This window comes from Parambassis ranga, chromosome 16, assembly GCF_900634625.1.
Source record: "Parambassis ranga chromosome 16, fParRan2.1, whole genome shotgun sequence".
Classification (NCBI taxonomy): domain Eukaryota; kingdom Metazoa; phylum Chordata; class Actinopteri; family Ambassidae; genus Parambassis; species Parambassis ranga.
In genome coordinates, this window is record NC_041036.1 from 22,304,471 (window position 1) to 22,318,852 (window position 14,382).

At 41.4% G+C, this 14,382-nt stretch overlaps 1 protein-coding gene across 3 annotated transcripts in view; it reads left to right on the forward strand.

Annotated features, from left to right (window-relative positions):
- The window catches only part of smg5 (SMG5 nonsense mediated mRNA decay factor), a 50,005-nt gene that overhangs the window by 17,937 nt on the left and 17,686 nt on the right, over positions 1 to 14,382 (forward strand). For all 3 annotated transcript variants that reach the window (XR_003671932.1, XR_003671933.1, XM_028426225.1), the window contains 10 exons: positions 2,534 to 3,445; positions 3,591 to 3,760; positions 5,500 to 5,575; positions 6,603 to 6,778; positions 9,219 to 9,377; positions 9,525 to 9,584; positions 9,980 to 10,139; positions 11,634 to 11,724; positions 11,903 to 11,977; positions 12,064 to 12,205. Coding sequence is in view for 1 of the 3 variants with exons in the window: in XM_028426225.1 (XP_028282026.1) it covers positions 2,534 to 3,445; positions 3,591 to 3,760; positions 5,500 to 5,575; positions 6,603 to 6,778; positions 9,219 to 9,377; positions 9,525 to 9,584; positions 9,980 to 10,139; positions 11,634 to 11,724; positions 11,903 to 11,977; positions 12,064 to 12,205 (2,021 nt within the window). In the remaining 2 variants the exon portion in view is untranslated. The remainder of the gene's footprint in view (positions 1 to 2,533; positions 3,446 to 3,590; positions 3,761 to 5,499; positions 5,576 to 6,602; positions 6,779 to 9,218; positions 9,378 to 9,524; positions 9,585 to 9,979; positions 10,140 to 11,633; positions 11,725 to 11,902; positions 11,978 to 12,063; positions 12,206 to 14,382) is intronic.

Genomic DNA, 14,382 nt, shown 5'->3' on the forward strand with positions numbered 1-14,382 from the left:
GTGCGCTGCGTAGGCCGTATGAGGAGTTCTGCACACACACGTCTCGCGGAGTATGGTACCTCCGTTTTTTTTTTTACTCTTACCACCCGTGGAGCAAGGAGTGAGTTCTCTGTTCTCGTGGAGTATGGAACAGCCTTTACCTCAAGACCATCACGGCCCCCCTCCTGGACCCCCTGCAGTTTGCCTAAAGAGCCAACAGATCTGTGGACGATGCTGTCAACCTGGCTCTTCACTACATCCTGCAGCATCTGGACTCCCCGGGAACCTATGCTAGGATCCTGTTTGTGGACTTCAGCTCTGCCTTCAACACAATCTGCCCAGCTCTCCTCCAAGACAAGCTGTCCCTGCTGCATGTGCCTGACTCCATCTGCCGGTGGATCACTGACCTTCTGACAGACAGGAGGCAGCATGTGAGATTGGGGAAGAATGTCTTAGACACCCAGACCATCAGCACTGGCACCCCCCAAGGCTGTGTTCTTTCCCCTCTCTCTCTCTTCTCCCTGTAGAGCAACTGCTGCACCTCCGGTCACCAGGCTGTCAAGCTGATTAAGTTTGCTGACGACACTCATTAGACTGATCTCAGACGGGGACAAGTCTGCCTACAGGAGGGAGGTGGATCGGCTGGTGTCCTGGCTGGTGTCCTGGTTGAATGCCCAGAAGACAGTGGAGATGACTGTAGACTTTCGGAAGGTGCCAGCTCCATCGCTCACCCTCACCCTGAAAGACACTCCCCCTCTACAGTGGACTCCTTCCGCTTCCTTCCACCAACATCCACCATCACCCAGGACCTCAAGTGGGAGCTCACCATCAGCTCCCTCATCAAAAAGGCCCAGCAGAGGATGTTCTTCCTGCGGCAGCTGAGGAAACTCAAGGTGCCAGCCAGGATGATGGTTCAGTTCTACACCTCTGCTGTTGGACTGTTGAGCTGTAATACACTGCTCTGCACTGTCACTTCACAATGACACTTTAGTATAGTCACTGCATATTGATGACTATTTGCACTGTTTACTTCCATCTTGCACTACTATGCACACCAGTACCACCTTACTGATCCACGTGGTACCTGTTACACTGTTACACTCTTTCATATCAGGGTCTATGTTTGCCATTACAACCACCATTCACGTCCTGTTCTGTTCATTGTATGTCTGTTATGTCATGTCAATTTATAGCCTTACTTTTAGATTACATTGTTTACCTTGTTTTCCTTGACCTTGTTTCATCTTATTTACCTTATTTTTTATCTTATTTCATGTTACTTATTATACATTTTTATGTATGCACCAATCACTAAGGCAAATTCCTAGTAATGTGAATCCTCTTCGCTTATATGGCAATAAACATGATTCTGATTCTGAACATTCTTGTCAAGAATCTGCTGATACTGAGAGGAATTCATGTGGCCCTTCATGTGGTTTCCAGTACCTGTGCTAGCCACACACCCCCATAACATGATGGACCCTCCACCATACATGCCTCCTCTGGTTGTGACCAAATAACTCTTAGTCTCATCTGACCACAGTATTTCTTTCCAAAATGCTTCTTTCTTGTCCAGATGTGCTTTTGCATACCTCACGTGACTCTTCTTGTAATGAACACTCACTTTCCTGGTGCAAAGTACACTGGATTATGGAACGATAAACAACTACACTGTCAGCAGCCAGATGTTCTTGTAGTTCTCTGGAGGTGGTCTGTGGCTGGTCTGTGACCATTCTAACCATCCTTCGCCTGTGCCTTCCCTGTATTTGTTTCAGCCTACCACATCATTCCCTCACAGTGACTGCTCCTGTGACCATTTCTGCACTACATTTTTGACAGTTGAGATAGACAGTCCAAACCTTCCAGATCATTTCTTGTACCCTTCTCCTAATTCGTAATAACAAATTATTTTAGTTTGTAGGTCAGTGGAGAGTTGTTTAGAGGCTCCCATGTTTCCATTTCACTGCTGAAATGTTTCTGTTTCCATAAGGTGTAATGTATGTAAAAATAAAGTTTCTGCTTCAAAACCTCAGCAAGTGACAAACTGATGCAGTGATTTTCCTTAGGAGTGCCTAAACTTTTGCATAAGACTGTATGTAATTATGGATCATTTTTATGGATTGTTTGGTTGGGGACCTTCTGTCTACTTTGATGACTAAATGAAAATCTGCTGATGATCTCAGACTGTATATGCAGAAATGTAGAAAACTCTCCAAACTTTCAGACACTGCTGTATGCAGATCGTTGTCTTGTTTAAAACATCTTTGAGGTTTCAAGTGCCTTGTATGAAAGTTGAAATCTTTTGGAAGAGCGTATGTGTAGTTTATACATAATTAGTGTGTATTTGCCCATTTACATTTTGAGTTGGTTGGAAGTTAGCAATTTAAAGTTTAGAACACATTTACTCTTTTTTAAAAGATTTAACTGGAAAAAAAAAACTACTGGAGAACATTTCATTCTGACATGACATTATTTATAATGTTAGAGGGAAATATCTTGACTAAACAAGGTAAATAAAAAGTTAAACACATATTCCATTTTTCTTCTTATTTAGATGACCTGGAGATGAGGGATTTGTCTACCCGTCCAACAGATTACTCTGACAAGAGGCCTCTGCAGAATGGTTCTCTGGAGCAAGATGATGATGAGGAGGAGGAGGATAAGGACAAAGACAGCTGTGAGAGGGTTAGCACCAAAAAGCATAGCAGTGTGGAAGAACAATCCAAGTTGGAAGAAGAGAAACAGAGGCAAAAGAAGAAGTACACCCGCCTATCTCAACTGCGTCGCCGCCGCTATGCTCGGAAGGATGGCCAAGATGATAGTGACCTTAGCGAAGGCTTTGAGAGTGAAGATGATGATGTAGAAGACATAATAGGCCATGCTAACACAGCAGGTGGGACCATGATGGTAACACAGCTTTGTACTCCATCCATCAAGAAAGAGACTAAGAGGGACCCCCTGGGTGAGGAGGGCAGCTGGGGAAGTGGCTCGGAGGAGGAGGAGGAGGGTGGAACAGCATTTGATGTAGAGACGGACTCTGACATGAACAGTCAGGAGTCTCGCTCAGACCTGGAAGATATAGAGGACTCAGAAAACTTAGACAGCTTAGAAGTTCAGGTCCAGGAACACCCGGATGATGAGGAAGATGAAGATCAACCGAAGGGAGAAGGAGAAGAGAGAGATGTTGGCATGTCTCTAGCCACTAATGGCAACCACCTCATGCCCGGTGACTCCAGCATTACCAGTAACCTTCAGGCCATGTCTTCTCAACTTTTCCAGGCAAAACGTTGCTTCCGCTTGGCTCCCACATTCAGTAACATGCTGCTAAGGCCTCAAACGTCATCTTCCTCTGGTGCTCCCACCTGTACTGACACCTCTGCTTCCTCTTTGCAAGAGGCCCCTCCTCTGCCAGTAGATTTGCCTTGTGATCTGAACCCCAGTTCTGCCAACGGAGCCAGGCAAAATGGTAAGAAACTCATTGTCTTGTATTCATTTTTTAATACTGATTTAAAACATGTTCTTGTCCATCTTTTTTGTGGAATTCAAAAAAGATTTAAAATGTTATTTTCTGGAAATCAAACTTACCTTTTTTGTTTCACCTCATTCCACAGACCTGGAATCTGATTCTGAAGGCAGTCAAAACAGCACCCAAACAGCACATAGTGAAAAAACCCTCTTTGAAAAGCTAGAGATCCTGACCAATCAGAGGTTAATCCAAGTGGTGAAGGTCTTTGTTGACTGGCTAAGAACAAACACTGATATTATTATCATGTGTGCGCAGGTGAGGAGGCATTTCTTTCCCCTAAACATACTTTTTAGGAGTGTATTTCACAGTGTAAGTATGCAAACAGTGAGCATCATCAGTTCGAAATCCATAACCGATCGGCCAGCACTTGGGTTAATGACAACTGCCTATGCTGTTGACCTGCCAGCAGAAATAGGACTACTGTTAGTGAAAGGAGAAGAGGCAGATGGGTTCGTAGACAGAGAGAGAAGAGGAATGACAGGAGTGTATATTTGAGAATAGGGACTCTTAACATTGGTACAGTGACAGAGAAAGGTAGAGATCTGGCCATGACAGACATGATGGAGAGAAGGAAGGTAGATATACTGTGTGTGCAGGAGACCAGATGGAAGGGCAGCAAGGTGCATAGTATTGGAGGGGGATACAAGAAGAGTGTTATTATGGTGGGAATAGAAAGAAATAGGGTAGGAGTGATTCAAAAGGAGGACTTTGTGTAGAATATTTTAGTGGTGAAAGGGGTGTAAGGGTCATCAGTTTAAAGTTAGAAATCAAAGGGGAGATGTGTGGTTATGCTAGGCTGTGCTTTAAAAGAAAATGAGAAATTCTGAAGTTAAATGAGGTGATGAAGAGCATTCCTAGAGGTGAGAGAGTGGTGATTGGAGCAGACGTCAATAGGCGTGTTGGTGAAGGAAATACCAAGGTGATGAGAAGCCAAGTTTAGTTTAGTTAACACTTACTTAAGTGTTAACTACCGTGTTAACCATTTCCATCTTGAAATCAAGAAGAGGGAGGACTACAGAGTTACATATAGGAGTGGAAGTAGGAGCATGCAGGTAGACTACATCCTATGTAGACCAGTCAATTTGAGAGAGGTCTCCTTGGTGGTGAGGAATAGCCTCCGTATCACCGGGAAACTACAACATAGTAGTGGAATGAGAACGTATAGGACAGCATTCAGAGGAATAGGTTAGCTAAAAAGAAGTGGGATGTAGAAAGGACTGAAGAAAGTAGACAAGAATGCAAGGAACTGCAGCGCAGAGTGAAGAGGGAGGTGGCAATGGCCAAACGGATAACATGTAATGAACTGTATACCAGGTTAGACACAAGGGAAGGAGAGAAAGACATGTACAGGTTAGCAAGACAGAGAGATAGAGATGGGAAAGATGTGCAACAGGTGAGGATGATTAAAGGTAGAGATGGAAAGGTACCAACAAGTGAGGGAAGTGTGCAGCAAACAGGGGGCGTATTTTGAAGAGCTTAGAGGAAAGAATGAGGAAAATGAGAGGCAAAGAGCAATACCGATGCAGTTTTTGCTGTGAGAATGCCATTAGAAGTACAGAGATGGTTAGAAGGAGCTGCATTACATTTTTGTGGATTTAGAGAAAGTGTGCGATAGGGTGCTGAGAGAAGAGCTATGGGTACTGTATGAAGAAATCAGGAGTGGCAGAGAAGTATGTCAGAGTGTTCACTCTAAAAGTCCTACAACCTTCCTGTTGGTGTGTGGTAGAGAAGAGGAGACGCTGTCCTAAATTAACAAGTAAAAAAAAATAATAAGTAGCATAAAATAATAAAAACACAGTCATACCTTATATAGGAAGAATAAAGAGGAGATATATGGATATGCTAAAAGAGGACATGAAATTAGTTGGCGTGAGAGAAGAGGATGCTGAGGACAGTTAGGTGAAAACAGATGATTCACCGTGGCGAACTCTGACGGGAACAGACAGAATGTAGAAGATGATTTCACATGCTGTGATCACCGGTTCTTTTTGCAGAGTTCCCAGAGCCTGTGGAACAGACTGTCTGTGCTGCTCAACCTGCTGCCAGATGGCAGCAAGATGCTAGAGGCTGGTGAGTTGATGGTAGACTGCACAAATTATTATTATCACAACAGGTGTCAGTGTTGGGATTTTTATTCCCACTGGGTATGCAGAACCTTAAATGTTAGTCTTGTTGACACCAAGTCCATTTGGGAAAACAGTAAACAGTAAATTCTTTTTTAAAAAAGAATGTTTGAAAGCTTAGGTGCTTTTTCATTGTTTGCAGAGACACCTGAATGAGGAAATTCAAATTCTTCTTACACTTTGATGCGTAGGTGTGATGCAATGATTTATTTTACAAGAATGTAGATAAGCTGGAATCAGTATGCATGCCATGTATCCAAATGCCTCTATAAACCAGTTTTTCCTGTGTTTTCTTAAACAGCCAAACACTTATGTATGTATTTATGTATGTATGTATTTATCCATTTAGGCCATATATGACTACTGGTCACACACAAGCTAATCAAGGTTTCCCGGTTTGCGAAAATTTTGAAAAAGTCATGCAAAATTTTATTTTGGAAGAATTTCTAATTGTTGAGTTGTGATTTATGAAATATTAATTTCGAGATTACAGGAGATAAGGTGAACAGAATAACAAATGATTTATTCAATCACCGTCTGAGCTGATGATTTTTATTTTATTACAAAAAATCTACTGGTGGGCCAATTCAGTTCAATTCAGTTTTATTTATGTAATGTCTTTTAATCAAAATTGTCTCAAGGCGCTATACAGAGACAGCTCATAAAGGCAGAAGCCTCCTGCTGATAGAAACATACATGCAGCAAACATCACACATTACAGTACTAACATGACAGGTTATTGATGTTGTCAAGAAAGCTGAAACTACTGTGTTCATATTATAGCTTATATATATATATATATATTATGAGTTAATTATGTTAGTAAAACCAAGATGACAGGTCAGCATGCAGGTCTGGAGGCAGACCTCTGATCACTTCTGACCATGCACTCTATGGACATACACTAACAGACTGTGTTCACTTGTCTACATTTGGTTTATGTATCTCCTTGTGTGTGTTTGTATGTACTGTAGACCTTGGCCTGAATGCAGAGGTGACAGAGTTGTTAAATCAGTGTGAACAGCCAGGTTTGGTTCAGAGTTTGCTGCTGCCTGAGGATATGGCTCTGCGACACCTACCTGCTCTCAGTGTGGCACATCGGCGTCTTGATTTTACCCGGCGCAACCCTTCCCTCAGTCTGTTAGAGGAGGTACCCACACACACATTTACACAGAACTGAGCTTTCATTAATTTGGAAAGTACAAAGGGATTTTTTTCCTACTGATCAAATGTAAAGCTTTTATTGAAAACATGAATTTACTCAACATTGTCATTATATTTTGCAGTACATTGAAATGGATGTTATAAATCATTGCTTTAGATAAAACCATAACAGATATAATAAAAATAGCTCAGTAATTGAGTTTGGAACTCAACCCCAGGCCTTTTTTAGTATTTTGTTTAACAAAATATTAACTTGCAGATATATTGTGGAAAACTTTTATACTTTTATAAAGTATTCAGTTACAGAATACAGATTACATGTCCTAAAATGTAATTTATCAAGTATTGTGTTACATTACTCAATCTGAGTAATGTATTCTGAATTTTAGGTGATTGAATGTAGCAATCACCCCCTGCTTACTACAAAGGATGGTATAAAACATTCAATAAAACATGTCCAATTGTTACAGCTGACTGCATTCACATTCTACTTAGAGAAACAGAACATAATGTCAAAATAATGTTTTTTTAAACAATGCAATTAGTTGATGTCCTAATTCACACTGAGTTATCATTACCAAGATTAAATGTATTAGCAGTCTTGGCTTATGAAGAATGTAGATGTCCCATCTACAGTGTTCAGTTCCGAACTTATTAACTGGCATATCTACCCCACAAATTTGTTATTTTCTGCAAAGTAAATAGATTTAAATGAATACAAATGATATTACACTCAACAAAAATATAAACGCAACACTTTTGTTTTTGCTCCCATGTTTCATGAGATGGACTTGAAGATCTAAACTTCATTCCAGATACACAATATTACCATTCCTCTCAAACATTGTTCACAAATCTGTCTAAATGTGTGATAGTGAGCACTTCTGCTTTGCTGAGATAATCCATCCCACCTCACAGGTGTGCCACATCAAGATGCTGATCTGACATCATGATTAGTGCACAGGTGTACCTCAAACTGCCCACAATAAAAGGCCACCCTGAAATGTGCAGTTTTGTCTCACAGCAAAATGCCACAGATGCCACAAGCATTGAGGGAGCGTGCAATTGGCATGCTGACAGCAGGAATGTCAACAAGATCTGTTGCTCGTGCATTGAATGTTCATTTCTCCACCATAAGCCGTCTCCAAAGGCGTTTCAGAGAATATGGCAGTACATCCAACTGGCCTCACAACCGCAGACCACGAGTAACCACACCAGCCCAGGACCTCCACATCCAGCAGGTTCACCTCCGAGATCATCTGAGACCAGCCACTCAGACAGCTGCTGAAACAATTGGTTTGCATAACCAAACAATTTCTGCACAAACTGTCAGAAACCGTCTCAGGGAAGCTCAACTGCATGCTCGTCGTCCTCATCGGGGTCTTAACCTGACTCCAGATCGTCGCCGTAACAGACTTGAGTGGGCAAATGCTCACATTCGATGGCGTCTAGCACGTTGGAGAGGTGTTCTCTTCACGGATGAATCTCGGTTTACATTGTTCAGGGCAGATGGCAGACAGCGTGTGTGGCGTCGTGTGGGTGAGCGCTTTGCTGATGTCAATGTTGTGGATCGAGTGGCCCATGGTGGTGGTGGGGTCATGGTATGGGCAGGCATCTGTTATGGACGAAGAACACAGGTGCATTTTATTGATGGCATTTTGAATGCACAGAGATACCGTGATGAGATCCTGAGGCCCATTGTTGTGCCATACATCCATGAACATCACCTCATGTTTCAGCAAGATAATGCACGGCCCCATGTTGCAAGGATCTGTACACAATTCTTGGAAGCTGAAAATGTCCCAGTTCTTGCATGGCCAGCATACTCACCGGACATGTCACCCATTGAACATGTTTGGGATGTGCTTGACCGGCGTATACGACAGCGTGCACCAGTTCCCACTAATATCCAGCAACTTCGCACAGCCATTGAAGAGGAGTGGACCAACATTCCACAGGCCACAATAGACAATCTGATAAACTCTATGCGAAGAAGATGTGTTGCACTGCATGAGGCAAATGGTGGTCACACCAGATACTGACTGGTTCTGAGTCCCCAGACCGCCAATAAAGCAGAAACAAAATGCACATTTCAGGGTGGCCTTTTATTGTGGGCAGTTTGAGGTACACCTGTGCACTAATCATGATGTCAGATCAGCATCTTGATGTGGCACGCCTGTGAGGTGGGATGGATTATCTCAGCAAAGCAGAAGTGCTCACTATCACACATTTAGACAGATTTGTGAACAATGTTTGAGAGGAATGGTAATATTGTGTATCTGGAATGAAGTTTAGATCTTCAAGTCCATCTCATGAAACATGGGAGCAAAAACAAAAGTGTTGCGTTTATATTTTTGTTGAGTGCAAATACAGTATCATGTACTCAAATATGCCTTGTTAATTGTTTTGTTCTCTGGGTCTTTCAGTGCGTGGTGCGAATGTGTTGCATTCGCAGTTTTGGCCACTTCCTGACAAAACTTCAAGGCAATGTGCTGCACTTTAATCCAGAGGCGGGGATCTTTACCAGCATTGGTCAGTCTGAACAGGAAAATCTGGTGCAGCAGGTCAAGGCCCAGTTCAGAATGGTAAGTGACATCTTAAATGAGGAATGACAACAGATCTGGCATTACTCAGTCAATTAAAAAAAAATAATAATGGCTTGGGATATTTGTTTAACATGTGTGCAAAGAAACTGTCACAATGCTGACACTTTTTTATCTTGTTTTGTTTAGGCTGAAGAAGAGGCCCGTCGAAACCGCTTAATGCGGGATATGGCCCAGCTTCGGCTGCAGGTTATTATTGCACTGTCCACTTACTGTTTACCTAATCTGGTTAATCTGGAATGACCACTATAACCACAGTATTCTACATGTCTCCAAAAATAAAGATTTTGTATAGTGAAACTTTTTAGAGGTTGTAAAAGTGCACAAAAAAAGTGTGCATGATTCGTTTTTATTTACACATTTGTACGATCCATATTCGATGATAATAAAATAAGAAATCAAATTTTCTTATGTTCTACTTTAGTGGAAACAAAACATGACGGGTGCAGAATAGACATGGAATGAACACAAGCCTGAACCAGCTAGCATGCATTTAAAACTTTGTTAAACCTGCCAAGTGTATTGGCTGACTAGTCTTAGTTTAATCACTACTCTTTAGTCTCATTTTTCTGTCTCCCTTACAGTTGGAAGTATCACAACTAGAGGGCAGCCTTCAACAGCCTAAAGCCCAGTCGTCTATGTCCCCATACCTGGTGCCAGATACTGCTGCACTCTGCCATTATCTCAACCTCATCCGACAACTGGCTTCTAGTGGCTGTTTCATCATTATCATCCCACGAACAGGTCAGTATACAGCTGTGTCCTTTGTTCTAAAAAGCCATTTAAGCTGTTCAGGCCCCTTTATCCCTGAGTCACTGAATTAAATATTCTTGCAAAAGTGCCATGACACCACCGTTGCAGTAGTTTGGAAATTTATTTAAAAGTAAAAACTAAGATTCTTTACAAAAATGCTCATTTTTGTTGACTTGATTTTACAAACTCCTGATAGTATGATTATATACAGTGGGTACAGAAAGCATTCGTTAGACCCCCTTAAATGTTTCACTCTTTGTTATATTTGCTGAAATCATTGAAGTTAAATTGTTTTCTCATTAATATACACACAGCACCCCATATTGACAGAAAAACAGAATTGTTGACATTCTTGCAGATTTATTAACAAAGAAAATGGAACACAGAATTGTGGCAAGGCACAGATCTGGCCAAGGTTACAAAACATTTCTACAGCACTCAAACTTCTTAAGAGCACAGTGACCTCCATAATCCTTAAATAGAAGACATTTGGAATGACCAGAACCCTTCTGGAGCTGGCCGTCTGGCAAAACTGAGCTATAGAGTCTTGGTGAGAGAGGTAAAGAAGAACCCAAAGACCACTGTGGCTGAGCACCAGAGATGCATTCGGGAGATGGGAGAAAGTTGTAGAAAGTCAACCCTCACTGCAGCCCTCCACCAGTCGGGGCTTTGTGGCCTGATGGAAGCCACTCCTCAGTGCAAGACACATGAATATACACCTGAAGAACTCCAAGATGATCAGAAATAAGATTCTCTGGTCTGATATGACCAATATAGCACTGAGATAATGTCTGAGTTCACCACCTACATTAAGAGAATGCAATAACATACACTTATAGACACAGAGTTAAAACAGTTTAACGTTTTGAGTTCAGCCAAATAGTCTCATCTTACAAGTTCCTGGTTGTCCACAAACACTGAGGCTGTCTACAAAAAGGGACTTTACTTCCTGAGGAGACTCGGGTCCTTCAGTGTTTGCAGCAGGATGCTCCACATGTTTTACCAGTCTGTCATGGCGAGCACCATCTTTGCTGTGGTGTGTTGGGGAGCTGGCATTAAAGCAAAGGACAATAACAAACTGCACAAACTCATTAAAAAGGTGGAGTCTGTTGGTTTAATCTCACCAACCTAGAGGAGGTGGCGAGGGACCCCCTACACAACACTGGGCAAACTGAGACTCTTTAATTTATCTGTCTCTGTCAGAGATAAATGCATCATCTCAGATGCACTTCAAACTGTTTTAGTTATAACAACTGCATATTTATGTACAATGGTGTGTTGCTTTGTGTATGTTTTTGTTGTAAGCTCTTGTGTATGATGCCTTAAACATTTAAATTTCCCTATGGGGATTAATAAAATTAAGATTAAGATCGACTTTATTAATCTTTGTTGGGAAATTAGATTAGTAAATAATCCTAAATTTAGTCTTTCTCTTCTCTCTGTTTAGTCAGTCTGTTGGCTCAGTTTATTGCTTTTGTCTTGTAGTGATTGATGGACTTGACAGGTTGAAGAAAGACAATGCTGGTGCAAGGGATAGCATCCGCTTCTTGGAGTGTGAATTTCGTAAAGGCAATAGGTGGGTATTGAAAGAATAGTAACTAATGTTTCTTTCTAAATATATAGTGAAAAAGTTCACTTTATCATATTTAAAATATATATAATTATAATTATATATAACAATTAATAATATATTAATATATAATAATCATGTATTTCATATTTAAATCTTGGTGCTCTCTATGACATTTCTGTAGGTACATTCGCTGCCAGAAGGAGTTGGGTCGAAGTTTTGAAAGAGATAAACTTAAACGTCAAGATATCGAAGCCTGGTAAACCTTGCGTGCCTTTCTGTCGCTATTATTTGATTGCTCGTATACCTAAAACGTTAAGTCTAATTTGACTTTCTTGTTTATAGGCATTTATACAAGATGGTGGACAGTTGCCTTCAGCTAACAGTCTCACAGAGCAACGGAGACGCTGAAGACACGGTCGGCATGGTGACCATTCTTACAGGCCATCAAGTGGAGGAGCTTTGCAGTCAGTCAGCAGCAATGAAGGTCTGTTATTCACTGCATGTCATTTTCTCACAGACACTCAAGAATTTGCTTTTTTTTTCTTTTGTTCTTTTCTTGTCATCACGGGATTCTAGTATTCACTACTGAGCTCTGTCACAGAAAAGAGGGTTTGACCAGGTTTATAGAACTGGAATAACTAGAATCTTGATGACATCAACTCTGTGTCGATAATTAAATTTAATGCTGAGACAGAGTTGGGTACAGAGCCTGTGGAAATAATGTATCAAGTAATGTTCAGTTGAAGTGATGGCAGACATGACAGAACGTGGTTAGTAGAGGTTAGCAGAAGTGGAAAAATCACATTACAGGGCAGGCTAAAACTTAAGTGGAAATTTCCCAAGACAAGGTAAAATGAGGCTCAGTAGTGTGTGTGGTCTGTGGTCAGCACCTGCAGAACCTCTCCTTTATAGGGCTGACTTGATCACTGCCTCTCATTTCCACCTGTTGTCTGTTCCATTTGCAGAACAGCAGCTGAAACTGATTCACAATCAGTGTTGATCCTAACTGGACAGGCTGATTTTACAGAAGTGTGACTGACTTGGAGTTATATTATGTTGTTTAAAGCCTCCAATACACTGTGGGATTTTGGGGAAGTCTGTGTTTAACACCAGCTCACACAGTACAAATAAAACGCATGCGATGTCAGGTCAAAACTTCCGATTTATATGCTCACACTGTATGGTGCAATGGTCAGCTGCGACGTCACTGCTCACGCTACATACGACTTCAGGTGCTCAGGTGATCACACTGAACCGGAAATGAAACATGTATGATCCGGAGCTGTTGCTGTTTCAAAGGAAAAATCTAGGTCAGTCAGAATCTGTTGCGTGTTGTTGCTTAAGTGTTCCCTTTATTTTTTTGAGCAGTGTAGTTATGTGAGCTCCCTTTGTAGATGTTACAATGAACCTGGAGTTTGTTTTTTTTTACCATCTGACTCTTTTTCGAGCTTTAACCAGTTAGGAATTTCTCCAAGGTGACTTTTTCCTCCCTGATAGAACTGTGACCTGGTTGGGGCAATTCAATCAATAATAGTCATAACTTTGGAACTGAAACTATTTTTACGAGGTCACTGTGTACACTAATAGTTGTGTGTACACAGACCCACACATGCACACAAAAGCATACATTTAGAGCTGCTGCACTCATGTGCACCACTAGACTTTTTTGACTGGAAAAAGCTGATCATTCTTTGTATTTAGGACAAATAATGTTGCTTTATCAATTGTAGGCAGTAATCTCCCAGTCAACTGGTCGATTTATTAGTCGATACGTTCCAGCTCGACCAAAATTCTGATTGATTGACTTTTTGTAGCGTTTTCTCAGAAGGAATGTACCAAGAGCTGATGGTTTGCGGTGCACTTTTCGTTTCACAGGTAACAGTCGATCTTTGAACACCCCCCTTGTTTTCACTACTTTGGTTTAGCCTGACCCACTAGAAACAGATAGACTGAAGGGTACCAGGCCCGGTGGTTTGCTGAATATTTATTTAGTTTTGACCGTGTCATTTAAGTCAGTCCTCGTCTATCATGTCAGAGACATCTGCAGTGTGGCAGTGTTTCATGAAATAAACAACGGAAAAAAGCTTGCAACCTGAATTTCCCCTCGTGGATCAATAAAGTGTCTGTCCCGTCCGTTTTAAGCATATTATAACGTGACAAAAACAATTGTCTAAATAGCACAAAACAGGTTTTGTGCTGATATCACTAGATGAGGGTATATGCTTTGAGAAATCCAGAGCTGTGATGTTGCGCAGATGCACGCGATCAAAAATGTGACTTGAGTGTGTAATTAATTTCAGCGCAAAATAATCAGGTCAAGGTCTTCCTGCTTCAACTTCCCCACCGTAGTCAGGAAGCATAGAGGAGCGAGGTACGCGCGTACAGGTACACCCCCCCCCCAAATCAGTCGATTTTTGTTTGAAATTTTAGGGTTTCATTCGACCAAGACTTTCTTTGTTTGTCCTAATCAGCCCTAATCAGTTGCTGTATAGTCTATTCTTTTATGCTTTAAGGCAGTCAATAAGTCATCTGAAAAGCGTGTTTCTAAAGATTCATTCACAGATAGGCCTGTCGCGATAAGAAATTGCACGATAACTTTTTATGGGCTCGATAAGTTTTTCGGCGGCCATAAATGACATTTGCATGCTCATTTGTTTTCCT